At 37.9% G+C, this 26,675-nt stretch overlaps 1 protein-coding gene across 3 annotated transcripts in view; it reads right to left on the bottom strand.

Annotated features, from left to right (window-relative positions):
- ppp2r5c.L (protein phosphatase 2 regulatory subunit B', gamma) overlaps positions 1-26,398 on the bottom strand; it is a 62,169-nt gene extending 35,771 nt beyond the window's left edge. Inside the window, exons 1-3 of one of the 3 annotated variants that reach the window (XM_018229046.2) lie at positions 26,194-26,398; positions 24,907-24,972; positions 15,862-16,021 (exon numbers count right to left, since the gene is read on the bottom strand). In XM_018229046.2, coding sequence (XP_018084535.1) covers positions 15,862-16,021; positions 24,907-24,972; positions 26,194-26,220 — 253 coding nt within the window. In that variant the 5' untranslated portion in view covers positions 26,221-26,398. 3 annotated transcript variants of the gene reach the window in all.
- Between the last annotated feature and the right edge of the window lie 277 nt (positions 26,399-26,675).

Genomic DNA, 26,675 nt, shown 5'->3' with positions numbered 1-26,675 from the left:
TTAATCTCAAACATAATTCTGTATATTCTGAATTTCAAGTATTATGAAAGATATGTAGAAGCAGGACAGGATAACCATTTTAACGGGCAAGTCAACCCCAAAGTAAAAATTTGGCTACTAAAAGAAAAAATTCCAAGCAACTTTCCAATATACATTTATTAAAAAATGTCGGTGCTTTTATATTTGTAAAAATCATTGCTATTGAAAGCAGCATTTGCTAAATTCTTGTTACATTTTAAACAGTGTTGCAAAAGTCAGTTCCCCAGCAAAGAAAGGTCGGTTAATCAGCTGCCTTGTCTTACATTGTATCAACAGTCTGAGCCACCAGGGCAGAAAATAGAAAGGGACGGACAAACACTGCTTTCAATAGCAATGCATATACAAAACTTAAAAACCATAGAAAATGTGGCATGAATGTATATTGCAAAGTTGCTCAGAATTATGCTTTTTATTAGGAAAAATTTTATTTATTTTTTATTTTGGGGGTTGACTTGCCCTTTATATATTACTCTTTCTACATAAATGTGAGAGAAAGTTTGGACCACATAGAAAGTGTATAATTTAGAGAAAGCAATTCCAGGGCCTAAAATGTGTTCTAAAATCAAGTTTAAATTATACACACACATCTACAGTAAAATCCATATCGTTTGGATGAAGAACTGGAAAGGGGTAAAGCAAGCATATACATGTACAGGGTCGGAATCAACAACCTCTCGCTGCTGCCAGCTGTGAATGAATGTCATAAGAAAGGCAGCAAGTCATCAATCACTGGAGGTATGCAGTCAAATGCTCATCATATTCAGAATAATTTGCAGCTATTCATGTCTGAACCTGAAAAAAATACACTACCTGCATTTCAGATAATGAAAGAAATTCAAAACACACTGCTGTATTTATACTATTATATGCAAAAGTGCAACATTGGTGCTCATACCAGTACACCTTTACAGCAATGACAGCAACCTCTTCTGTGGGCAACTAATCTCTTCCAAATGCTTTCTCACCAGAGATAAAGTAAAACAAATGCAGCACTGTGTATTCCAATGTCGCATAAAGTTGGAAAAGTGTCATTAGCCTTAATGACAAACAAGCTGATAAGCTGCTATTTGTAATGTCAGTAAAAAAATGTAATACATAATTACATCAATTTTGTTTCACTGGGGAACATCCAATAATTATTAAAGGGGTGGTTCACCTTTAAGTTAACTATTGGTATATTATAGAATGGCCACATCTAAGGAACTTTTGAATTGGTCATCATTTATTTTGTATAGGTCTTTAATTATTTACAAATGTATTTCCTGTATGATTCAAACAATGTAATATTTGAAGACAATATATTGCCCTGTTACAAACACCAAATATTTCACTAATATTCCATTAAAAATGTCTACCTCATTACACAGATTTTTAGAACAGATTTTTGATTTACCAGCTCTTTCATTTCATTTTCTTCAGCATCTGATTTTAGATTGCGCCAACCTAAAAGTACAGGTAAAGGCAGAGAACCATCAACGTTGTAGTAGCAACTTCAAACTACTAAAACAGGTAGAGGCCATGAATATGCTTTCCAACTAGTGTTTTAGATTAATGTCGGTGGCAAGTGCAGAAACCAACTCCAGGCTTCAGGTAACCTGCTTTTTGGAACGGTAAGGGGGAAGTCTGTGGAGGTGGAAGCCTTTGCTTCTCACTGTGTTTATGTACCATGGGTAGGATGTGGGGATATTGTTCCTTATAGTGAATGAAATGTTTAAAGTTTATACTGTATATGGCCTTTACTGGAGTTAATGGGGCAGCTTTTCAACAGTGTATGTTAACTGGCAGAGAAACGGATTTTCCCCATGACACAACGCTCAAGTCTGCAATACAACCCAACATCCACCTTTGTTTACTACATCAACTTCTATCAAAGTACATGCATTGTATAAAACAGTGTTTACAGAACTGCGGAGTGTACCCCACTGGTGCAACTTGCAGACAAGAGAGGGGGAACATAAAAAAAAACAAAACAAAGGGAGCAAGGGCCAATGGATTTTTGAAGCAGGTGTTCTTGATAATCACATCTCTGATAACATAGGGATCAGTGCTGAACTGCTGTATCCAGTAGTGCAGGTTTATTAGCATATGGTAATTAATGTGCTCCACTAGTTTCTGCATTGCTCCCGAAGTACCCAGCATACCGAATCTTATTTAAAGATCTATTGTCCCCTTGATGTTTATGACAAAAATATCCTGGACACACACACACACACACACACACACACACAGGGTGCCAAGTGGTAGTTCAGCAAGCACATCCACAATAAAGACTCAGCAATCACAGGACTTGCTTATAAAATATAAAAAAAAAATATTGTGCCAAATCAACGTTTCGGTAACATATTTGTACAATAAAGGCGATTTTTTTTATTTTTTAAGCCTAAGGGCAAGTTAAATGATTGTAGTTTTAGGGCTAGATGGAAAGGAGGTAGAATTGCACTTTAGACTGCATGCTTAAAACGATTTTCATTGCTCAAAAAAACTAAGCTCAAAAAAATCTAAACTTTGCATTAAAATCAAGCAGCATGCAGTTTTTTTTATGCACGACTCCTAATGTAGAAGGCCAAATGGCAATGTACATAAAGCCTACAAAATTCTAATGTTTAATGTGTTTCAGATGAGAGGTAAAAGTGTCTCTAACTAGAGTACTGACCATAATAAGTGCTGTATTGAACCTTTAAATATATTTCTGGTTCAAAATAAAATTTATAGATGAACTGGGTAGTGCCAAATGGTCCAATGTTAGAGACAGTAAGAAGTATCCATCCATTAAGCCCAAAATAAAATGTTTTTTTTTTCCCAAAGGCACAAAAGTAAGTATGTGTTTTTACACCTATGGGGTGAGACATCTGTTCACACTTTTTCCCTTTTATGGTTTCCTCTGGGTGCTCCAATTTCTGCCCACAGTCCAAAAACAAATTGGTTTGATAAAACTGTATGTGTGATACAGACTGCTAAATAAGTAAGCATTTTAAAGTCAGTACATGAGTAGTTAAGGTTACATAAAGCATGCTAAACAATTCAACCATATACATGACTAGATGATAAGGTGGACAAGGGGATTTGAATTTGCTCAATTGTTTGCTTTGATGGTCACGTCATCTCATAGGCCTGCCATAGGAGGCAGAAAGAAGTTCCGTAATTTGGATCTTCATAGATTAAGTCTACTGGAAAATCAAGTAAACATGAAATAAAACCAATAAGCTGGTTTTGCTCCCAATAAAGATTAATTACAAGTACAAGCTACTGTTTTATTATTACATAGAAAAATGTGGATTATTTGATTATAATGGAGTCAACGGGGGGTGGCCATTCCATAATTCTGAGCTTTCTGGAAAACAAGTTTCCGAATAACAGATCTCATACCTGTACTGCCCAACTTAGCAAGTGATTCTGGGCATACACAGGGCACTTTTTCCTACTAAAAGCTGTGCCATCATATCCTATCTCAAGACCTCTCTAGTTACTGCGTTTAATGGTAGCACAGTGGTTAGCATTGCTTCCTTGCAGAGCCAGCATCCTAGATTTGATAACAACTTTTGCAAAGAGTTTGAAGGTACTCTCTGTACTTGCATGGTTTTCTTTTGGGCACTCCAGTGTGAATGTGACTTTAAATTGTAAAAGATTAACATATTACAAAAAGCACTGCAGAGTATGTTGGTGTGACATAAATAAAACAAATATAAATGTTGCAGTAAACTAACTTAGTAGTGTACAATGACATTGTTGTGTAACAAAGTAATTAATATAAACTCTTATTAAAGGACAAGGAAAGATCAAATTGGTTGGCAGTCCCAAATGATTTTAGTCACTTAGCCAATACCCCATACTGGTGTGCTCCCCTTCTTCTTCAAAAAAAAAAAACGAACAAAAAAAAAACCCACGAGTCTGGGCAACGTCTTGCTGAGCATTGCACTGCAATTTTCTTATGCTCCTGCAGGCATCCCCTGTCAGTCTGGATGAGCACATACATAGTATAAAACTTTTCCGGACATCTCTGTACTTCGTATGTGACCAGCAGAATTTCCAAAGGGGACATTTGAAGATTGCAGTTCATCACTCCACAAGCAGGTGCACCATCTTGGGGTAACAAGTAAGCAATAAGGAGCACAGAGGGTTGCCTAACAATTTGGCAGCCATTAGTGATTTTACCTTGTGAGGCACGTTGCCTAATAAGTTGCTCCCAGAGGTGCAACATTTAGTTCTCCCTCCTAGTGTGGTGCTTCACTCTGTATACAGTGCTGTCTGCATTTCAACCCCTGGAAAGTTCCCAAAGTGTACATCATCTAGCCCGATAGCTAGGGAGTACAGGCACTGGGGAACCATGTAGTTGCATAGGTTAACTTGTGCTCAGTACTATTGCACAAACCACTGCCCTGGGTCTGAAAACAAGCCCTACAGGTTTATTATAGGTATATGAGATACGATAATTATGCGATGGCCACTTCCCATTGAATACATTTGTAGCAAATAATTCTATTTTTTAAAAATGATTTAATTTTTTTCTGTAATAAAACACTACCTTGTACTTGATGGTAACTAAGCTGCATGAAACCATATTGGTGACAAAATAATCATACTGGGTTTATTTCATGCTTAAATGATTTTTATGACTTGCGGGATGGTGATCCAAATTACAGAAAAATCTCTTATTCGGGAAAACCCCCAGGTCACAAGTATTCTGTATAATATTTAAAAAAAAAACCTATACAGGACTTTATAAATTATACTACAGGCATTTATACACTAAAACACTGCTGCTGCTTCCTAGAGATGTCTTAATAAAATTCTATAAAGCAATTCTACTGATGCAAAATTCATTTTCAGTGCTTAAAACTTACTTTTTTTTTTTTTGCAGCCCTTAAAACAATGAAGTCTACATCTGCTCTTAAAAAAAAAAAAAAAAACATCTTGAAAGCCAAAAGCAGGAATAATTTCAGTACAAGCAATTAAAATGTATCATATATTCACAATGTCATGAATAGAAACCCACAAAAAATCTTCTCTGTTACTTCAAGCAGAAACAGTCTTATAGAGACCTAAGCAGTTAACTCCAGGCTGCAATAACAGACCCTGCCTCCCACCCAGTACCTTCCTTCTATAGTGATTTCACATCCTTTGACATAAGCACAGCACGGCTGGAGGGGGATGGGCAGCAAAGAAGAAAGCAGTAAAGCCAGTTTTTATCTATGTATACAAGCCTGCTAAAATATCTATATCAATAAAACTGCAGCTTGCCAAACTAGACCGTCACCTAGGTAGAAAAGGGTTAAATCACAAAGCACTTCCTGCTTCTCCTTCTCAGCGATTACAATGGCCATTTATTAATGAGGCATACAGGGTTACAGTTGCTCGGAAAGAGAGAAAAAATTCTTACCTCGAATATAGAGAAGGGCCACTGGCTGGAAGGGCCCGTTTGAATTAGCTGCATCTACCACCATCCTGGTGCCTGTTCTATTACATGTCAGCATAAAAAATCCAGAAGAAAAAAAAAGCAGCGTACTCCTTAAGGCAGGGATCCAGCCTCCATTTTAGTTATAAAAAAAGGAAACAGGCAGCTCTCTGCAGCTGGAGGGAACTGGCTAGTTAATGATGTCACTAAGCAGGAAGCATACGATTGGCTAGCTTTTGCAACTGAAAATGACACTGGGGGAAAAAAAAAACCTACAAATAGAAAAGGGACTCCGATTGGCTGTCATTGTGCATTAGGCTTGAATACTTATCGGCTTTATGTTTAGCCTTCATTCAGCTATAACTTTTAATCCAGCAAACTGGAAGCAAATATCTGATACTCCCCTATCACAAAAAGCATTCCTAAATCAGAATCATTCTTAATTTTATTTTGTAATTAGTGCAATAGAGAAATAAAAAAAAAAGAAAATAAAAAAAAATGGTCTGCAATTTCTACTACAGCAATATTTTATTATAGATTATATACAGTTCAAAAGATCTGTCCCTCACTACAAACCCAGTAATAAGTGCTAACTATATACAGTTTTTAAATACTGCAAATTAAACAGCAGTTGGGTAAAAGCACTAATCAGAGGTGGGCATACAGTGGTCCTCCATATGCTAGACTACAACTCCCAGCATCCCCATATAGCCACTGCTTAACAATTTTCCTAAAAGACCAAGGGTTTTTTCACCTTTAGAGGGGTTGGTCACCTTTGAGATAACTTTTAGTATGATGTAGAGAGTGATATTTTGAGACAATTTTCATTTTTATTTATTTGTGTTTTTTTTAGTTATTTAGCTTTTTATTAAGCAGCCCTTCAATTTGCATCTTAAGCAATCTAGTAACTAGGGTCCAAATTACCCTAGCAACCATGCATTAATTTGAATAGGAGACTGGAATATGAATAGGAGAGGGCCTGAAAAGAAGGATCACTAATTAAAAGTAAAAATAACAATACATCTGTAGCCTTAAAGAGCATTTGTTTTTTAAGAAGGGGACAGTGATGCCCATTTGAAAGCTGCAAAGAGTCAGAAGAAAAAAGCAAATAACTATAAAAAATAAATAATGAAAACCAATTGAAAAGTTGCTGAGAATTGGCTGCTGAGAATACAATAATGACAATAAAATTGTAGCTTTACAGAGCATTTTTTTTTTAGCTCATCTGAAAGAAAATGCGAAATAATTCAAAAACTATAAAAAAAAAGTGAAAAGTTGCTTAGAATTCACCATTCTATAAAAATACTAAAAGTTGAAGGTGAACCACCCCTTTAAATCTATCAAGCATCTGTCCTTGCTGGGGAATCTGGACTAATTGGCAATTGTGGCAGTTAAATGGTACAAGATCATCGCCGATTCAGAGGAAAACGCCGCCTGAGGGAGGGGAGGCAGGAACTCTAATGCAGAGAGCACAATTGCGTTCTCTCGCATTAGTAAAGCCGAATTTCCGGTTTAAAAAACGGAAATTCAGCTCTTAAAGTTACCAGGATTGGCTTTTTGCCACCCCTGGAAACCTCTCTGGCGTGCCGTTTCAGGCGAGTTTCTCAACTCGCCTCGTTGGCGGCGCGCCCCTGTACAAGATGCAATGTTAAGCACTTTAGATGTATAAGTAGTGTGTACATTTTTAAATCCAAAGTGGAAATAAGCCTTTCCACAACATTTATGCATTCTATAAGAAACCATCACATCGGGTATTTTGTCCAGCAGACAGAAACACCCTCCTTCACTTGTAAACCTCTCACTGGTAGAAATCACTGTGGTTCTCATCACTGCAGTGGGAACCAATAGGACAACAGTACCCATGGCATCTAAATGTGATTACCCTGCTAGGTTCAACACATCCAGTCTACTAGTGCACTAGAAATTAAAGATCTACCATCTATTTTTGGTTTAAATTGGATATGAAACATAAGAATGTTACAGGAATACCTCAGTACCCTGCCAGCAGGTTGACTGGACAATACTGTGCAATATGGTCATACAAGTAACCAACTATATGGTTCATTTGTAGATACAAAAGAAACAAAGGGCACCACACAAAACTAACGCTCCCGTAGCTTGATGATTAAGGGATACATTCCCGAAACGCGTAAGGCGATTGTTATTCGCAGGACCCTGCAATAAACCTGCTTTTTTCCCCCCCAGAGTGCCGTCCTGCTTTGGTTGTGGATATAATATGGTTCATTTGGGCCAGTGGCTTAAACAAACAGCAGATTGTCACAACTGTACAACTCACAAAATCTGAGCATCTATGGCTATCTTAAAGCCTTACCATCATATGGTCTCCAAAGCCCTTTTTAGTCATGTTCCTGTATTACAATGACTGATTCATGTGTAGGAGAGGCTATAATAAAAATATAGCAGTATAAGTGGCTGGGTTCTCCAATTATAAAACCAACATTACACATAGCAAAAATAGACTATTACAATTATATCACCAAATTAAAAAAACAAAAAATAAAACTTGGTGCCACTCAACCCACTTCCACTAAAATATCAGGTTCAGAATTTTATTAAATAAATCCACTATACTATTTGAAGTGATTGTATGCAAGCACAGAAGAGTTAAGTATTTTGGAATCTCCTCTCGCCTCTTTAAGGTTGGTCCCTTTATTTTCATTACTATGTTGAGCAATGTTTTTATAATCTTACTAAATAATTAGGGATGAACCTACTAATTAGGCCGAACCCCCAAATCCTTTGCGAAAGATTCGGCCAAATGCCGAACCAAATTCTAATTTGCATATGCTAATTAGGGGTGGGAATGGGAAAACATTGTTTGCTTCCTTATTTTGTGACATAAAGTCATGCGATTTCCCTAATTTGCATATGCAAATTAGGATTAGGTTCGGCTGAGAAGAAGGATTCAGCCGAATCCTGCTGAAAAAGGCCAAATCCTGGAATCGGTGCATCCCTATAAATAATGTAGCCATTTTGGTGGTTATGGAGATACTCCAGCCAGGGGCCCTGTGGAAGGCATGAAAGTGCAATTTGTGGGTTGCAAAAGGGATGCCATAATGGCCCATAGGTGGGACAGGGGCATGACTGCTATATTTTTCCTTGGGGGCCCTATTCTTTTTGCTGGCTGGGGCCACATAACTGGGGGTCCACTGGGTGAGCTATGCTGCCTTCATATAGGTCTGTATTGTAAACACACTCCTTAGTCAGGTGCACATTTACATTGTAGTGCATGCACAGGCATTTTCCCTGTATCCCCTGAATGCAGACCTTTGAGAAGTGTGGCCCCAGACTGAAACATTTTGTACTTAGACTAAAGTAGCCTGCTTTTCTGTTCTTGCCACATATCCGGTCCTCAATAAACCTATTACAAGGAAAAGTTACTGCTCTTTTCTTTTAATTCTGTTTAAAGGAGAAGGAAAGCTACGGAGGCATCTTATTGCCAATAGATTAGCTGCAATAGTGCAAGCCAGAATGCTATATTTATTCTGAAGACTGTTTTACCATACCTGAGTAAAAAGCTCTAGAAGCTCTCGGTTTGCTTAGGATAGCAGCTGCAGTATTCGCTTGGTGTAACATCACTTCCTGCCCGAGTCTCTTCCTGCTCACTTATAGCTCTGGGCTCAGATTACAGCAGAGAATGGAGGGGGAGGGGAACAGGAACAAACTGAGCATGCTCACGCCAGGGGCAAGGAGGTTTAAGCTGAAGGCAGGAAGTCTGATACAGAAGCCCATGTGTACACAATAGAAGGAAAAAGTGCTGCTACTTTGAGGGTTTACTGGTATATTTAGGTGGACCTTTCTGATAAGGCTTACTTAGTTTTAACCTTTCCTTCTGCTTTAAAAGATTATATATTACCATAGAGAGAGCACCACAACCGACCTCTTGTTTCGAAAACAGACAGACCCCAAATTTGTCTGTTTATACATGACACAATTTCCACTACACTTCTTTCAGCTACAGCAAACTTTACATATAAACACAAACCCATATATACCTCAGATAGTTACAATCACAGTACATGTCTGCCATCCACTCACAGATAAACACTGGACATGTTTTTCAGCCGTTCATTTATCATAGGCCCTCCTTCATTCCCCGTCTACGTTATTCCTTTATGTGTTCCGAGGAGTGCCTCCTCTACAGTGCCAAAAGTCTTATCTTCTATTGTTCTGCACTCTTGAGAGGACCGGGCACAAGCTGAAAATAGCCGACACACTGCCTACAAATGGCGCATGGGAAGATCTTATACTGTGTTCAGAAGCGCAAAGAGATAGGAGCAAAAATATCTACCTACTAACCCCTAATAAAAGTTCCATGAAAGTGCTTGTACTTGGCAGGTGACTCGCCTGAAAAATCTGGTGCCTGTTAGTGTTGCAGATAATCATCATAATGGCCAAAGAAGGGATCTTTTGGGCATTACATTCCCGCCATACTGCAGTTTACTAAACAATACTGCACGGTTTTAAATTCATTGATTACATAACAGTAAAAGCACAACAAATAAGTACAGGTATGGGATCCCTTACTTAGAAACTGGATATCAAGAAAACTCCAAACTACATGAAAGCCATCTCCCACAGTGCACTTTAAGCCAGTAATTAAAAATATTTCCTTTTTCTACATACTTACATGAATCCATATTGGTGGCAAAATAACCCTTCTGGGTTTGGATAATTTTAGCATTTTAGATATGGTGAATATCTCTCCAGAAAACTCAGGTCTCATGAATTCCAAACAATAGATCCTATACTCATATAGTCAAAAACAAACACTGAGATCAGAATCTATCCTAGTAATACTGCCCAGCATATACATAGAACTGCTCAAAATGTAATCTGGAACCTCCCTCATTAAAGTTATGTACACTTTAATGAGGGGGAAAAAAACAATAGTTCTATTTTCTTTGTGTTACACCACTCTGGGAAATAGATAATTATACTAAATATAATTTAATAAATATCACAAGGACTACAAATGATTATAAACTATAAAACAGGACTACTGCAACATATACATTTGGAGAATATAAATCTAAACCATGGTATTTCACATTTCTGTAGACTATTCTAAACAAATAAACTGCAGAAGTACTAAATATTTAAAATCCATTAAAGTTTAAACAGAAATATTGCAGCTTTCAATTAAAATGTATCTTGCTGGGACTTCCTGCAGGGACTGCATCTCAGAATGAAGCTTTTGATTGACGGTATTCTAGACACCTATCCTGTCAATCCCCCAGCACTATTCAAGTAATATGCAAACATTGTAATGGCATGCAACAATATATAGCAGAAGGATGCAATATGCAAATATTAAAATATAAAAAGCTTCTACATTACAGCAAGTGCTAAAATATAGATTAAAGGGATTGTTCTGCGTCCAACACTTTTCAGGCAGGTTTTAGATAGTTCACTATAAATAAATAATTTTCTCAATTACTCTTTATTCTCTATTTGTTTTTCTAATATTGAGGTTTAAAATTTCATTTTTCACCTTATGTCTTTCTAAAACAAAGACTCTAACCTGTTGTAAACTGATAGATACATTGATACATTTTTTATCTTTGGCCCTGCTGACCTGAATCCCTGAGTTTCATTAAAGGCAGCTGTTAGAATGGATACAATGGTTAACATTCCAGAGATGATGCTGAGAAATGTATCAACTAATATAGCACATTGTAAAAGTTCACACTGCACCTGCATTACTGATCTGACAGATTACAATGCCTGAAACTTCAACTTTGGAAAAATGGTAAATAGAACATTGAAAGAAACTGAAGAAAAATCTTAATTTCTGATGAACAATCTGAAAGCAACTGGACTGAAGTATTTGGAAGGTGAACAACCACTAAAGAGGTAGTGAGCCTATACTTACATTTTTCGCATGACCTAACTTCAGTTGGTCTTAATTTCTTTTTTTGTTATGTGAGGGTCAATAATGCTTGCAGCTCCATGAGGCTATGATATTATTGTTGTATTTACTTTGTATTACTTATCCTTCTATTTAGGCCTCTAACTATTCAACTTCCAGTTTCTCATTCAAACCACTGCCTGGTTGCTTAGCTAAATTGTACTTGAGCCACCAACCACAGTCATTTCCAAATTGGAGAGTTGCTGAATAAAAAAAAATACACAAAAACTCAATCACTATCTGCTTAGGGGCAGATTTATTAAAGTTCGAATTGTAAACTCCAATTAGAATTTCGGTCAAAACTCACAAATTCGAGATGGGAATAATCCAAACTCGAATTTGAGATTTATCATACCTTGCCCCTAGGAAAAACTCGAAATTGATGGTACGCCACCTAAAACCTGTTCATGTAGAAGTCAATGGCAAAGGTCCAGTGAATTTGTCTTTTAAACACAGTTTTCAGGTTTTGTCTATCACAACATTTTAACTATATTTTTTATGAATTTGCCTTTAGCTCTTACTAAACCTGTCAGTTAGCCATTAAATATTGATTTCTGGGGAGGGGTTTATTTTATCTAGGAAAATGTATACATTCTTTTTTCAGTATAACCTGGGCTTTCTAAATAAGTCTACATGTTTGTGTAATTGCACTTCTGTAACAAGATAGTTTTCCTTTAGATTTATATGGTATAGTTAGTCACTCAAACTGCTAACATTGCCTCGTTCATTAATCTAAAACTAGTAAAATAATGCAAGTGTGAGTTTTTAAATAATCCGCGTTTTACTTGTTTTGTTAAGGAGGCTTTTACACCTATAAGGTTACACAGAAATTTGTTGCCCTGACAATAAGGGCAGAGACACGCTGCTATTTCGGGAGATTAGTCGCCCAGTGACAAACTGCTTCTTGTTCCGGCAACTAGTCTCCCTGAACTGCCTTCCCCCCATCTAGAATGTAAAATCGCCATCAGGATGCAATCCAAGTGTCATCCCACCATTCTAGCCGGCGGGAAGGCAGTTCCGGAGAGATAAGTCGCCTTATGATGTTTGAAAGAAAAATTCATAAAAGTGTCTGTAAACTTTCTTTCACTAAAAAATGAAAAGTGGTGATTGAGTCGGAATTTAGGTGAATTTCTGTTTGTGATTATGGATAAAGTATTTTACACCAGTTTACCACCACTTTTACTCAAAAATGGTCTATCTCCACTTTTGTGAATTCCCCCCTATAACTCGAACTTTGATAAATACGCCCCTTTTAACATGCATGAACAAACTAGCAATATCATTTATAAACTGAATTATTTACGTACATAAAACAAGTGGAAGCCTAAAGGTCAGGAAACACACACTCAGATTCGGGGAGATTAGTCGCCCGGAGACAGATCTCCTCTTCCTTGGTGCGACTAATCTCCCCGAACTGCTTCCAGCCGGCTAGAATATAAATCGCCTGCGGGATCCACTTCGGGCGACTTCGGAAAACAAAGCGTTCCGAGTGCCATCCCACCGGCAATTTACATTCTAGCCGGTGGGTGGCAGTTCAGGGAGATTAGTCGCCCCGAAGAAGAGGATGCTTATAAACAAATATAGATAGATATAAAATTTTTATATATTAAAGTTGTTTGAGTGTCAGAAACACTTTAAGTCTCTGGTAGGGATAGGAAGTTCTCGATCAGAAGAAATAAACTGGCAGGCGAATAACCTTTTTTGCAATAAGCATTAAGGGGATCTTCACACAAAAACCGAAAAAATATGTTTACCAAGTAATTCTCTATTAAACAATGAAAAAAATATAGTTTCAACCTTATTTGTAGATGTATTTGCTACTGAAACAGTATTTATCTCTTTCTGTTCTCTGCACACGTCTGGCCCAGACCCTTGAGAAAATGCACTGGAAGTCAATTCTCCTACAGTCCTTTTAATGAGATCCTTCTGCTACATTGTTCAAAGCAGAGAATATAAACAGACAGACGGTTAGCAATTATATTTAGAAATCCGCCCCCATCATGGTCACAAATGTAAGGGGATGGGGGAAGTAGAATGACCAAGGACTCATTACCAGCAAGTAAAATGTGATAATCATCTTTATTGCAAAGTACATTGGGAACTTTTTCAACATTAGTTCAGAAAATCTAGGGCTTGTGCAAAACCTTTGCATATTGTTTTAAATAGGAAGTATCTATGGACTGTTACTCCTTGCTTTAAATAGGACAACATTTGAAAATGAGACTAAGGGTCAGGCCACACTGGGCGTTTTGGGGAGATTTGGTCCCTGGCAACTAATCACCTCGTTTTTGTGGCCACCAATCACCCTAAACGCCTTCCCTCACTCTGCGCCGGCTAAAATTAAAAAATAAAGCAGACGCTAATCACACACGGCGTTTCCTTTTCCGAAGTCGCCCGAAGTTTCCTTGTGAGGCATTATACTTCATTTTAGCCGGCGCAGAGTGAGGAAAGGCATTTGGGGAGATTGGTGGCCACAAAAACGAGGTGATTAGTCGCTAGGCGACCAAATCTCCCCAAAACGCCCAGTGTGGCCTGACCTTAAAGTCACATTATACTTCCTTGTCCCAGTAAGCAAAATGACCCACTGAGAAGCCTCTGTATAAATAAATACCTCCATCCCTCAGCTATAGCCATTATCTGTTTACATAAAGAGCAGCTCATTATAGAGAGGCTTTTTATAAAGTCACATTATACTTCCTGGTCCCAGTAAGCAAAATGAAAAATCAGCAGCCCACTGAAAAGTCTCTGTATAAATAAATACCTCCATCCCTTAGGTATAGCCTTTATCTGTTTAGATAAAGAGCAGCTCATTATACAGAAGCTTCTCAGTGGACTGCTCATTTGACTTTGTTCATTAGGACCAGGAAGAAGAAAGTGACCTTGTTGTCATTTATTAAAATTTACCCTGCGTAGTAATTAAAGATCTATAGATACAGTAGAACCCCCATTTCACATTTTTCAGAGGATCAGAAAAAAGGGGCAAAATCCGGGAAAATTTTAAATTAGGGAAATGCATTTTATATTGGTGGGAACACAATAAAAGGAGTATGTAAAATGAGGCAACATTGAGTTAAGTGTAACAGAAAATTTAAGATTAGGATATGTAGAATTGAGTTTTCCCTGTATTTCCTCAGTGAAACAATGGGAAAACATGTATGTTCATCACAATCCCTATTTATGGTTATAATGTTCCTTTAAAGAAACAGTAAAAAAATTAAAGTGGCTTCAAGAAACTAAGTTATAATGTAATGTTGCCCTAAATTGGTAAAAGTCACGAGTTTGCTTCAGAAAGACTATTAGAAACTACTGTAGCTTGTATAGTATACGGGATGACTTTCTCCCTACTGTTTACATTGGTTGCTAAGGATGCCAAGTAATCACATTTTGGCGCCAACTACAGCCCACTTAATCGTCCCTCTCATGCACTGTTATTTTTCTTTTCCCTGACGAAGGCTCCAAGATGGAGTTGCAAAATATGAGGATATTAGAAGTTACCTCGGAGTTCTATGACCACATGACTGGGGCAGTAGGGAAACTGACAATATGTCCAGCCCCATGTCAGGTTTCAAAATTGAATATAAAAAAAATCTGTTTGCTCTTTTGAGAATTGGATTTCAGTGCAGAAGTCTGCTGGAGTAGCACTATTAACTGATGTGTTTTGAAAAAGACATGTTTTCCCATGAAAGTATCCCTTTAAGCAACAGATATAAACTATCATACTAAGTGGCATATTAAAGAATCTTGCCAAACTGGTATATATACTTTAGTAAATATTGTCCTTTTACATCTCTTGCCTTGAACCACCATTTTGTGATGGTCTGTGTGCTGCCTCAGAGATCACCTGACCAGAAATACAACTCTTAACTGTAACAGGAAGAAGTGTTGAAGCAAAAGACAGAACTGTGTTAATTGGCTCATGTGACCTAACATGTATGGTTTGTTTGGTATGTTTGTGTGCACCATGAATCCTAAGATCCCAGGGGGCAGCCCTTATTTTTTAAAATGGCAATTTTCTATTTAATATTACCCAATGGCACATACTATTAGAAAAGTATATTATTATGAAAATGGTTTATTTACATGAAGCAGGGTTTTATGTATGAGTTGTTTTATGCAATATCTTTTTATAGAGACTTACATTGCTTGGGGGGCATAGTTTTCCATTAAGTCCCTTTACTTTTTAACTGAGGTGGGGCAAAAGTTCTCTGTCAAGTCTCAGTATCCATCATAAGGGAGTGGTTAAATAATTATGTCAGCATGAGGGGGGGTCCCTGTAAATCAGAGTCAGACTAACAGCTTGTGAAAAATGAGGGGTATTTTTCCTTAATATTAGAGGTTTGATTCATTCTTGAGAAAAAGAAGAAAATTAAAAATAAATAAACAGTAGAACCTCAATTTTACATCCCCAATTTTAAGTTTTCCTTCATTTTACATTTTTTTCTGATCCCCTGAAAAACGTAAAATGAGGGTTATTCTGTATGTAGTCATCAGTCCATACCTTTGAGAGCTGGTAGTTTCTGCAGTTCTCTATTATTGCTGACATTATATCTTGAGGAACTCTGCCGCTTTTCTTTCTTAACAACAGCCTGTGGAGTGGGTACCTTTATTTTCGATACCTGAGCTGGAGGGGGAGTACTGTTGGACTTTTTGTTGGATACCTTAAAAAGAAAGAGAAAACTAAAATTAGTGAATTTCAAAATGATTCAAATTACACCTCAAAAAATTGTTGGTCTGTGCGTAACTGGCCAACTCAAGTAATCTGGGAAAATTAGGTATTTGTTAAAAGAGGCAATTTGCCAGGCATCAAATTAAAATGTAAACAAACTGAAAATACGATAGCATAACCATGTATTCAAACCAGTATAAGCACATTTCATACACAAATTTTTCTTTTCTGTTTGAAGAAACAAAAATATTTCACACTGCAAGACCACTTTCAACTTTAGGAGCAGTACCATTAGTGCAAGATTTGATTTTTTAAAGCTTACACATACAGTGGTGTGAAAAACTATTTGCCCCCTTCCTGATTTCTTATTCTTTTGCATATTTGTCACACTTAAATGTTTCTGCTCATCAAAAACCGTTAACTATTAGTCAAAGATAACATAATTGAACACAAAATGCAGTTTTTAAATGAAGGTTTACGTTATTAAGGGAGAAAAAAAACTCCAAATCTACATGGGCCTGTGTGAAAAAGTAATTGCCCCCCTTGTTAAAAAATAACTTAACTGTGGTTTATCACACCAGAGTTCAATTTCAAAGGTTATAAAGCCATTTCTAAAGCTTTGGGACTCCAGCGAACCACAGTGAGAGCCATTATCCACAAATGGCAAAAACATGGAACAGTGGTGAACCTTCCCAGGAGTGGCCGGCCGGCCGACCAAAATTACCCCAAGAGCGCAGAGACAACTCATCCGAGAGGCCACAAAAGACCCCAGGACAACATCTAAAGAACTGCAGGCCTCACTTGCCTCAATTAAGGTCAGTGTTCACGACTCCACCATAAGAAAGAGACTGGGCAAAAACGGCCTGCATGGCAGATTTCCAAGGCGCAAACCACTTTTAAGCAAAAAGAACATTAAGGCTTGTCTCAATTTTGCTAAAAAACATCTCAATGATTGCCAAGACTTTTGGGAAAATACCTTGTGGACCGACGAGACAAAAGTTGAACTTTTTGGAAGGTGCGCGTCCCGTTACATCTGGCGTAAAAGTAACACAGCATTTCAGAAAAAGAACATCATACCAACAGTAAAATATGGTGGTGGTAGTGTGATGGTCTGGGGTTGTTTTGCTGCTTCAGGACCTGGAAGACTTGCTGTGATAGATGGAACCATGAATTCTACCGTCTACCAAAAAATCCTGAAGGAGAATGTCCGGCCATCTGTTCGTCAACTCAAGCTGAAGCGTTGGGTGCTGCAGCAGGACAATGACCCAAAACACACCAGCAAATCCACCTCTGAATGGCTGAAGAAAAACAAAATGAAGACTTTGGAGTGGCCTAGTCAAAGTCCTGACCTGAATCCTACTGAGATGTTGTGGCATGACCTTAAAAAGGCGGTTCATGCTAGAAAACCCTCAAATAAAGCTGAATTACAACAATTCTGCAAAGATGAGTGGGCCAAAATTCCTCCAGAGCGCTGTAAAAGACTCGTTGCAAGTTATCGCAAACGCCTGATTGCTGTTATTGCTGCTAAGGGTGGCCCAACCAGTTATTAGGTTCAGGGGGCAATTACTTTTTCACACAGGTTTGGATTTCTTTTCTACCTAATAATAAAAACCCTCATTTAAAAACTGCATTTTGTGTTTACTTGTGTTATCTTTGACTAATAGTTAAATGTGTTTGATGATCAGAAACATTTTGTGTGACAAACATGCAAAAGAATAAGAAATCAGGAAGGGGGCAAATAGTTTTTCACACCACTGTATATAGTATAGACACACACTCATTTCAATAACCTCATGACTCGGCCATTGCCTTTTTCAGGCCCTATGGAGCCACATGGGCAATCGCTCTAGTTCATGGTATACCTTATAAGAAGGGATATTGGGAAATACAGCCGCAAAACCGCTTATGGCATTCTGCGCCATAAACACGAGTCTTCTGTCACAGGTCTATAAATACTCCAGTCAAGGAGTGTCTTGTGTGTATTGCATTTGTTATGCACTTTGTTATGACCAAATAACTATTTTTTTGTCTCATCAATCCAAAGCACTTTGTTCCAAAATGACTGTTGCTTGTCTAAATTAGCTTTTGCATACAACAAGTGACTGTTTGTGGTGTGAGTGCAGAAAGAGCTTCTTTCTCATCACCCTACCATACAGATGATCTTTGTGCAAATTGCGCTCAATTGTAAAACTATGTACAGATACACTATTTGCAGCAAGATGTTCTTGCAGGTCTTTGGAAGTGATCTTTGGGTTGTCTGTAACCATTCACACAATGCTCCGCATATGCCACTTCTGTATTTTTATTGGCTTGCCAGAATTGGGTTTTACAGCAACTGTGCCTGTGGACTTACAATTCCTGATTACTTTCCTTACAGTTGTAACGGGCAGTTTAACCTCTGAGATAGCTTTTTGTAGCCTTCCCCTAAACCATGATACTGAATCTTTGTTTTCATATCTTTTGAGAGTTTCTTTGATGACCCTATGCCGTCACTCTTCAGAGGAGTGTCAAACAGAAGCACAACTTGCAATTGGCCAACTTTAATTCCTTTTCTTATGATTGGACACCCGCCTATGAAGTTCAAGGCTTAACAAGCTAAAACAACCAATTTGATGTTGCCAGTAATCAGTATTGAGCAGTTACATGCATTCAAATTAGCAAAATTACAAGTGTATCCACATTTTTGCACAGCCAGTTTTCACATTTGATTTAATTTTATACAACGGAATACCGATTCACTACAAATCTTTGTTCAGAAAACACCCCAGTACTCAAATGTTCCTGGGAAATGAAAGACATACCACTGTTATCTTTTTTGTTGAAAGTGGAGTAAATTATTATGCAGGCTGAGAGGGGTTCCCAAACTTTTTCATATGAGTGTAAACATTGATTATAGGTCACATTAGAACTTTAGGTTCTCGAACAGGCATGAACAGAAAGACTGGTACACTTAATTAGGCAATGAGCAGACTGCTACCAATCAGACTAAAGGTGGTCATACACGTGCAGACATTGTATGAAACAATGTGTAGTACAATATTCATTGTGTCTATGGTGGGAGACGAGCTGACTGATTTCGGCAAAAGAGTTGAATATCAATAGGCTTTTTGATTGACCAAGATGGAAAATTTTGTGCACCTTTAAAGGCTACCAAACATTAGCCAGTGTTTGCTACTGAACATTTGTTTAAGCAATTAATGGTGGCTATAGAATGAGATTATTATACCACTGACTTTCACAGCTGTGATTTATAAGCAAGTCACTTTAGAAATTAATTTTATCACTAATTTAGTTTTTACTCAATTTTGTATTTAAAAAGACTATTAATTTGGCATCCCCGATTAATCCCCACTTTGCCAATTAATACATGAACAAAAAATTGTTAGTCTAATTGTGTGTGATAACATTACAAAGACTTGAAAAAATTATTTTATTTACAAGTGGGGGTAGAAAGTATTGTAAGTAGATTCATTACAGCCACAAACAAGGTTTCCTTCTCAATTTCTTCCGGTTCACGTTTTCATCTGCTAAACCACCATGAAATACATAATGCATAATGCAATCTGATATATCGGTTGGGCTCAGCGAGACACCAAACAAGTACCAAAATAAAGTTTTGTATGATATTATTGGTACTATATAGCCAGCATTACTTCTTGCACTTGAGTAGTATGGCATCCTATTTGGGAGGATCAAGCTATAGCTATATAGCTATTATCTTTTTTGATTTAAAAAAAAAAAAAAAGACAAAAACCCACTCCCTTGTGTGATCATTACAAGCATTTTTAGTTACCCAAGGATGCATATAGTACAAAGTTATTTACGTGTTTGCTGCGAAAAGATGCACCCCCTACAGTTTATGGATTGCTCTCTTTCAAAGGACTGGACACATAAAATGCATAGAAAGTAATATGCATAATTTATTCTGTACCTTCAACAACATTTCTATAATGCAAGATAAACTGTATTTGAATGTAAAGCTATGGGCAAGTCTGTGTGGCAATGTTTATCCTGGTGCTTTAGTCTCTCCCTTGCAGATCTTTACCTTTAAATGTACTATCATTTTATGATGCACCTGGGATGCTGTGAATGACTGCCCAGAGATCCATTAGTTTAACTTTCATCAAAAAGCTCTATTTTCAACTCATCTGGCAGCAAAGTATTTTCCTACGAGACAACTGGGTACCTTTCTCTCCTTTAATAAATAAAAAAAGCATAACAACTGGCATCAAGTGCATTGGCTTAATAGTTTGTATACAGTTTATAATTAATGAAGGATATGCATTATATTCTGCTTTTCTGTTTATACATGAATTCCTGGTTGCTATGGGTAACTGCACTGGTGCCAATTGGAACATTTGCCCATTAATCAGCCCCTCTGTATGGTGTCCAATTAAGGCTTAGCACACTCCCTGTGGTACTGGGCAATATTTTGCCATATACAATTGTACTATTATACTGCACTAGATTCCTTTTATATGTGCTTTCCCCTTTTAGCATAAAATCATTTTTTAAAAGAGAGTGTAAACATCACACATGGGCACATACCGCAAGAGATTAAAAGTCAGACCTGCAGCTGGGTGACTGTAATGGTTTAAAAAAAGACTTCATGTGAATTAAAAAAAAAAAGGCTGAAGGTACCATTTAAGAACAAAAGGCTGAACAATATGTAATGTTAATTAAAACTGGTTAAAAAAGTAAGTTAACATACAGAAATAAGCACTTTTTAGTCCACTAAAAAAAATCATTTAAACATCAATTATACCCAATAAGATTATTATGCCTCAAATAAGGAGTACAAGGTATCAAGTACAACGTACTGGTTTATTATTAGAGAGAAAGGTAATCATTCTCTAAAATTCTAAAAAATATATATAGAAATGTTTATAGAAATGGAGTATATGGGAGATGGCCTTCCAGTAATTAGGAGCTTTCCAAATAATGTGCTTCTGGCGAACAGCTAACATAGCTGTATTTTCATTTATTTAAATGTTTTAAAGCCCCCACCCCCATAATCTATTTTTTCCTGCCAGACCAGACCAAACCTATTCAGCAGATTTTCTACATCAGGAGGATCCTACCATCCTTGCACTGGAGGAATGAAGCACTATCTGCGAGGCCAGCACTATCCTGGTATCATTTCACAATACTCACAACAAAGGTTCATGTATTTTATACACAAACTTCATTGCAAATTAATTGAAAAATATACCACTTTCAGTCAAGTACTTAAAAATCTGTTGTATATATTTTAGGTTTTGATATCATCTTTTATTTTATCTCTTCAGATGACTATGCAAACAGAAATACAAAACTAAAGCTCAAATTCTAAGTAAACACATACTACACCTTATGTTTCATGCTTCTGTACAGCTCACAGTATTTTATCACTGAAGTTATGTACTTTCATAGATGCCCCAGTAGCACCACATCTTCTTTTGTGTAAATTCACAGCAAAAATAAGTGATGAAGCAGGCAACCACTTATTACCTTTCTGCATACAGTGCAGCTTGTCTCACGTTCCTTTATTAGTTACATTATTTAGTACAGGAAAATCAACACTCATTACAGTACCCTTTTAAACACATGTGGAGTTTAAATAACCATTCCTTCTCAAGCATAAAGTTATACATGTGATAACTGAGGAAGGGCCATGCCCCTAAAACTTTGTGTTGTTACATTTTGCATAAACGGTTTTATTGATTTTCAAATTGTTTCTACTTTTGACTAATAAAGCACGGGGGAACATCCCAAGGCTGATACTTTTGTGTGCTGGACTTGTTTGTGCATAGCAAGTTTATTGGGACCATTTTACCATGCAGTACTACATAAACGTGTTGAACATTATATGAGGGGTGCAGGAACAAATAAAATCAACTACAGGCCCAACAAAAGCGAGTTATTGCATTCAAATTCAAAGTGCCCAGCTTGCTTTACCTCTTCCTAAGTGCAGAAACTCTTTTGCAGAAATTACAATGTCTTATTTTGTGACCCCTGCTATTACTAAGCAGTTACTAATGAGAATTTTTGCAGGCCTTAAGTGTCAGGGCACACGAGCAGATTCGGGGAGATTAGTTGACCCAGCGACAAATCTCTTCTTTGGGGCAATAATCTCCCCAAACTGCCTTCCCCCTGCCAGCTAAAATGAAAATTGCCTGTGGCGATGCAGGTGATTTTGTGGACACTGTTGGGGTAAGGCCACATGAGGAGATTCGGGGAGATTTTGTCGCCTGTCGACTAAACGCCTCGTCTTTTGCGCGACTATCTCCCCGAACTGCCTCGGCATTTTTCCCCATAGGCTACAGCACAAAGTCATCTGCACTAATGCACACGCGGCGATGCGTTTTTAATAGTCGCCGAAAATTGCCTTCTTTGGGCGACTATTGAAACCGCATCGCCGCGTGTGCATTAGCGCAGGCGACTTTGCGCTGTAGCCTATGGGGAAAAACGCTGAGGCAGTTCGGGGAGATAGTCGCGCAAAAGACGAGGAGTTTAGTCGTCAGGCATCAATTTCTCCCCGAATCTCCTTGTGTGGCCTTACCCTTATAAGGCAAGCCTTGCATCAACTCAGAATCTTGTTTGTGCACCAGAATGGGGAACCCGATGTTCATCCCCATGCACTGGTTACACAATTAAAATGGTTAAGAGAAATGTGGGAATGTGTGGAGAGCAGTGACAACTAGGAAGTGCTGAATGGAAAGTGAAAGTAATTGTCTGCCCAACCTCTATGCCTAGGTGTAGAGGAGGGGCAGACACTATTTGATTGACAGCTGAGATGTTTAGATGAGCTTACAACAGCTATGAATGCTTTAATAAAAAATAGAAATTGGATTTGATTGTTTAATTTGAAAGGGACTCTTATTATACAGATTTTTGTGTCTGGGTGACAGGTCCATTTTAAGATAACCTTATTTTTTTAAATTTTTTTTAATAACACTGACCATTATATAAATAATTATGAACCTGACAACTGGCAGCCAATAGCATAATCTACATCAGTACAGGTTAGTGAATTGTTTAGGATAAATCATCTGAAGTTAAAGAAGCCATTATATAGAATGGGTAGATTGTTTGCATTGTTATACCAAAATACACTGCACACCATAAATATATAAATAATATGAAATCTAGAAATCAACCCGGAGTTTTTTTTTTTTTTTTTTTGTATTAGTGTTAACACTGGATGACTTGACACTGTCCATGGTTTATTTCCCAAGGCTGATCCTTTATTTGGCTTTCACAGCACTGTCAGACAGCTCCAATCAGCTTAAGTACTGATATAAAATTTATTTACAGTGACTCGCACCTCCTCCCCTGCTCAGAGCGAAGGCTGAAAGTACACTGCAGCCTTGGAACATAAAGGCAACCTAAAGTCGAGCATCCAGTTGTAACAGCTGACTGAAAGGAGAGGAAGGAGGATTTTACTTTTAAAGACAATACCATTCCTATAATCTGCTTTTAGTTTCTACTGTTTGCAATTTTTTAATTACTGATATTTCTTTTCTACAACTGAGAATTAAAATTGAAAATTGGTTGTAAGCATTACTGCCCAAAGCAACCAGGCAGTGGTTTGTACGAGGTGCACAAAAATGAAAGGCACTGAAGCAAATTCACACTGCAAATAGGAAAAAATAAACAGCACTATACATTCTAGTGCCAGCTATACTCAGAATATGCACTCTTCATAAATGTCATAAAAAATAGCAGAAAACAGTAGTCACCAAACAAAAGGATTATTCTCTAAATTGGTTTGATTACAGTAACTGCCATTATATACAGGAACATATACAGGTGAAACACTTTACTATGTTAATTTGCTTTAAAGGAACCGCAACATCTAAAAATGAAAGTATTTTAAAGAAATTCAAATATAATGTACTGATGCCCTGCACTGGTAAAACATGTTTGTTTCCTTCAAAAACACGACTACCTTATGTAAGCTGCTGTGTAGCCATGGGGGCAACCATTCCAGTTGAAATAGGTCTAAAGAACCCAGGTTACACACAGAAAGCATGCAATCTCTGTAGAATGCAATGGTTTTTGTTCTTACACAGGATTTCAAATCCATGGTATTCAACAGATTTTATCTGCAAAGTAATCTATGCTTTTTCTCCTTTTTAAAAGAGCCCTGACACACAAGAGTGTTAAGCTGGCCATAGATGTTGAGATTTTTAAAAGATCCGATCCTCATCGTGAGACCACGATTTTCTCGGAACGATTGTATGAATTGACCATCAGCTAAAAAGACCAATTTGCCAGGAAAACAAAGGGGAGCCGTCTGCTTGGCCCTGCAAACATAGATAGATTGCACTGGGACCAACAAAGATTTTTTGACCTGGCCGATCAATTTCCTGACAGAAGTCGGCTGTTCGAATCCCACTAACCGCACGATAATTTCGAAGGATTGGTCGGACTTCCCTAAAATCGGTCGTTCGGCAAGATGAATTGTCGCGTCTATGGGGAGCTTTAGTCACCCTGCAGTTAATGTCCTCTAGTGGGGTGACTAAACTACTCTGAATGCTTTCAAACTGGCATTAATTTGAGTTGCCGGTTTGCCTTGCGAAGGCCACATTTGGAGGAGATTAGTCGCTCATGCTAAAGAGATTTATTGTGGCTGGAATTAATCTCCCTGTGCATCAGTGGCCTTATTTATATAAACTACAGTACTGTTTTTGAAGCAAACACACCAGTCTTACCAGTTCATAGCAACAGTATATTATATTTTTAAATTGTTTTAAAACACTTTAACCACTTGACAGGTTAAATGTGGGACTGCAAACAGACCGGAAATAAGATCATTTGCATCTACATCATCTAAGAGTTTGATACTCTGCTTAACAATGATGCAATTGTTTATTAGTATACCAATGAACTTACTTCATGCTCAGGATTATCTTGGCCTTCTTTTCCACTTTTGCCACTTTTACCAGCTTTTGGAGGTTCCTGAAACATATTTAATATAGATTGTAAGTTTCAGATAAATCTAAATTACAAAACCACCTTTGGTATTTGTGAATGGTATTTATGGTGAAAAGCATATTAGGAGTGAATCAAAATGATTAAGTGAGGAAATCTCATTTGATAAAACTTTTTTCTAAAATTAGAATGAAATGCATTATAAATGCAAATATAGAATTAACCTGCGAGGCAATGCCATGGTTTTGATCTGACCACAGTGAGTCTCAGACTACTCAGCACTGTGGGAAGTTTTTCGAAAAAAAAAAAAAAAAGTGGAACCTAAAAATGAATGTACAGAGGTCAAATTAAAGTTGCCAACAGAACAGTTTCCATTTATATAAGACAAGATAGTGGTCCACAGAACAAAAGACATATTAAGAAAGTACAACTTGAAATCAAGGCAATAAATAGTCATTACACAGGAATGAGTGTATTCATTCCCTGCAAAAAGTTCCTGGTTAAATATAAAATTACTTTTTTCCCTTGTATATACAATCAAGTGCTGACAAAGACAGATGGGTCTATTTTTGAATTCTAAATGCCTAGAAAAAGACTTTAAACCAAAACCAGGTACATCTTTACTTTAATTAGCCTTTCTATAAATTTCTACATAAATAAAGCACTAGGTCCCTTAGACTGCAAAGGGATCTTTAAAAGAACATCCGCAGCCTACACAGAGGCTTAGAAGCCACACATAATATAATTATAATAATATAATGCTTCTGTCAGAAGCTTGCTATGATCGTGGCTTAACCCTAAGCTCCAGGCATGGCTGCTATGAGCTTGTTCCATTGAGCTAAGTGCCCTTCCAAGGGTTACGCGCAGCTTGTTAGACAGGACTGAACTGTAAAGCTGCTGGTCCGAGACCTCAGGCAACTCTGAGTTTTGTAGCCCGTGACGCCTCCCTCGCACATCCCTACCCATTGATATAAGCGTGAATACGTCTAGGACTCAGCATCCTTCAGCTGAATTACACTTCCCCGCAACTTCTGCCACTTCAAACACCGGAGGGTAGGCCTAGGGAGCCCGCTAAACTTCACTCCCTGCCCCATATTACTACAACAGGAGCCACCACTTTAGCTACTAAGTCGCTTACTCGGGTGCTCTTCCTGTCTCACTTTAAATCTGCGGGCTAGAAGTGAACAGCGAAGGGGTGCTGCACAGAGCATTACTGCGGGGATACCAGAATTGCTAACATCTACTCACTTTATCTTTCTTGTTTTTATTAGGCATGGTAGCGGCTTTCCGTGCGCCTTTCCGGTGGCTGTTGTACTCCGGTGACACTCACGCACCCCTCCCCCGCCGCCTCACTGGTTTCTCCGTCTCACACTCGCTCTTCCTCCCACTTTTTTTCCCAGGCTGCTGCCGCAGCGCCTCACCTCCGGCCACGACCTCTCCCATTGGCTGCTCTGCATCACGTGCGTTAACGTCTCCACTACATAGCCCTCCACCCACAGTACAGCGTGTCCGCCCATTTCCATCTACAATTGGCTTTCTCCCGTCACGTGCTCTAACATGTACTTGGTTTTGCCGTACGTCGCTTATAGTTTTTCTTTCTGATTGATTTTCTTCAACAGCACAGAAGTGGCTTTACGTTCGTTTTTCTCGCGAGAGCCATTAATAGTAGGCGTGTAGGGTATAGAACGTGGTGGCTATGGAAGTACGCGCCTTGAGATAGGGAATATTCG

Source organism: Xenopus laevis, chromosome 8L (genome assembly GCF_017654675.1).
Source record: "Xenopus laevis strain J_2021 chromosome 8L, Xenopus_laevis_v10.1, whole genome shotgun sequence".
NCBI lineage: Eukaryota > Metazoa > Chordata > Amphibia > Anura > Pipidae > Xenopus > Xenopus laevis.
This window is presented reverse-complemented; position numbering and strand designations above follow the sequence as displayed.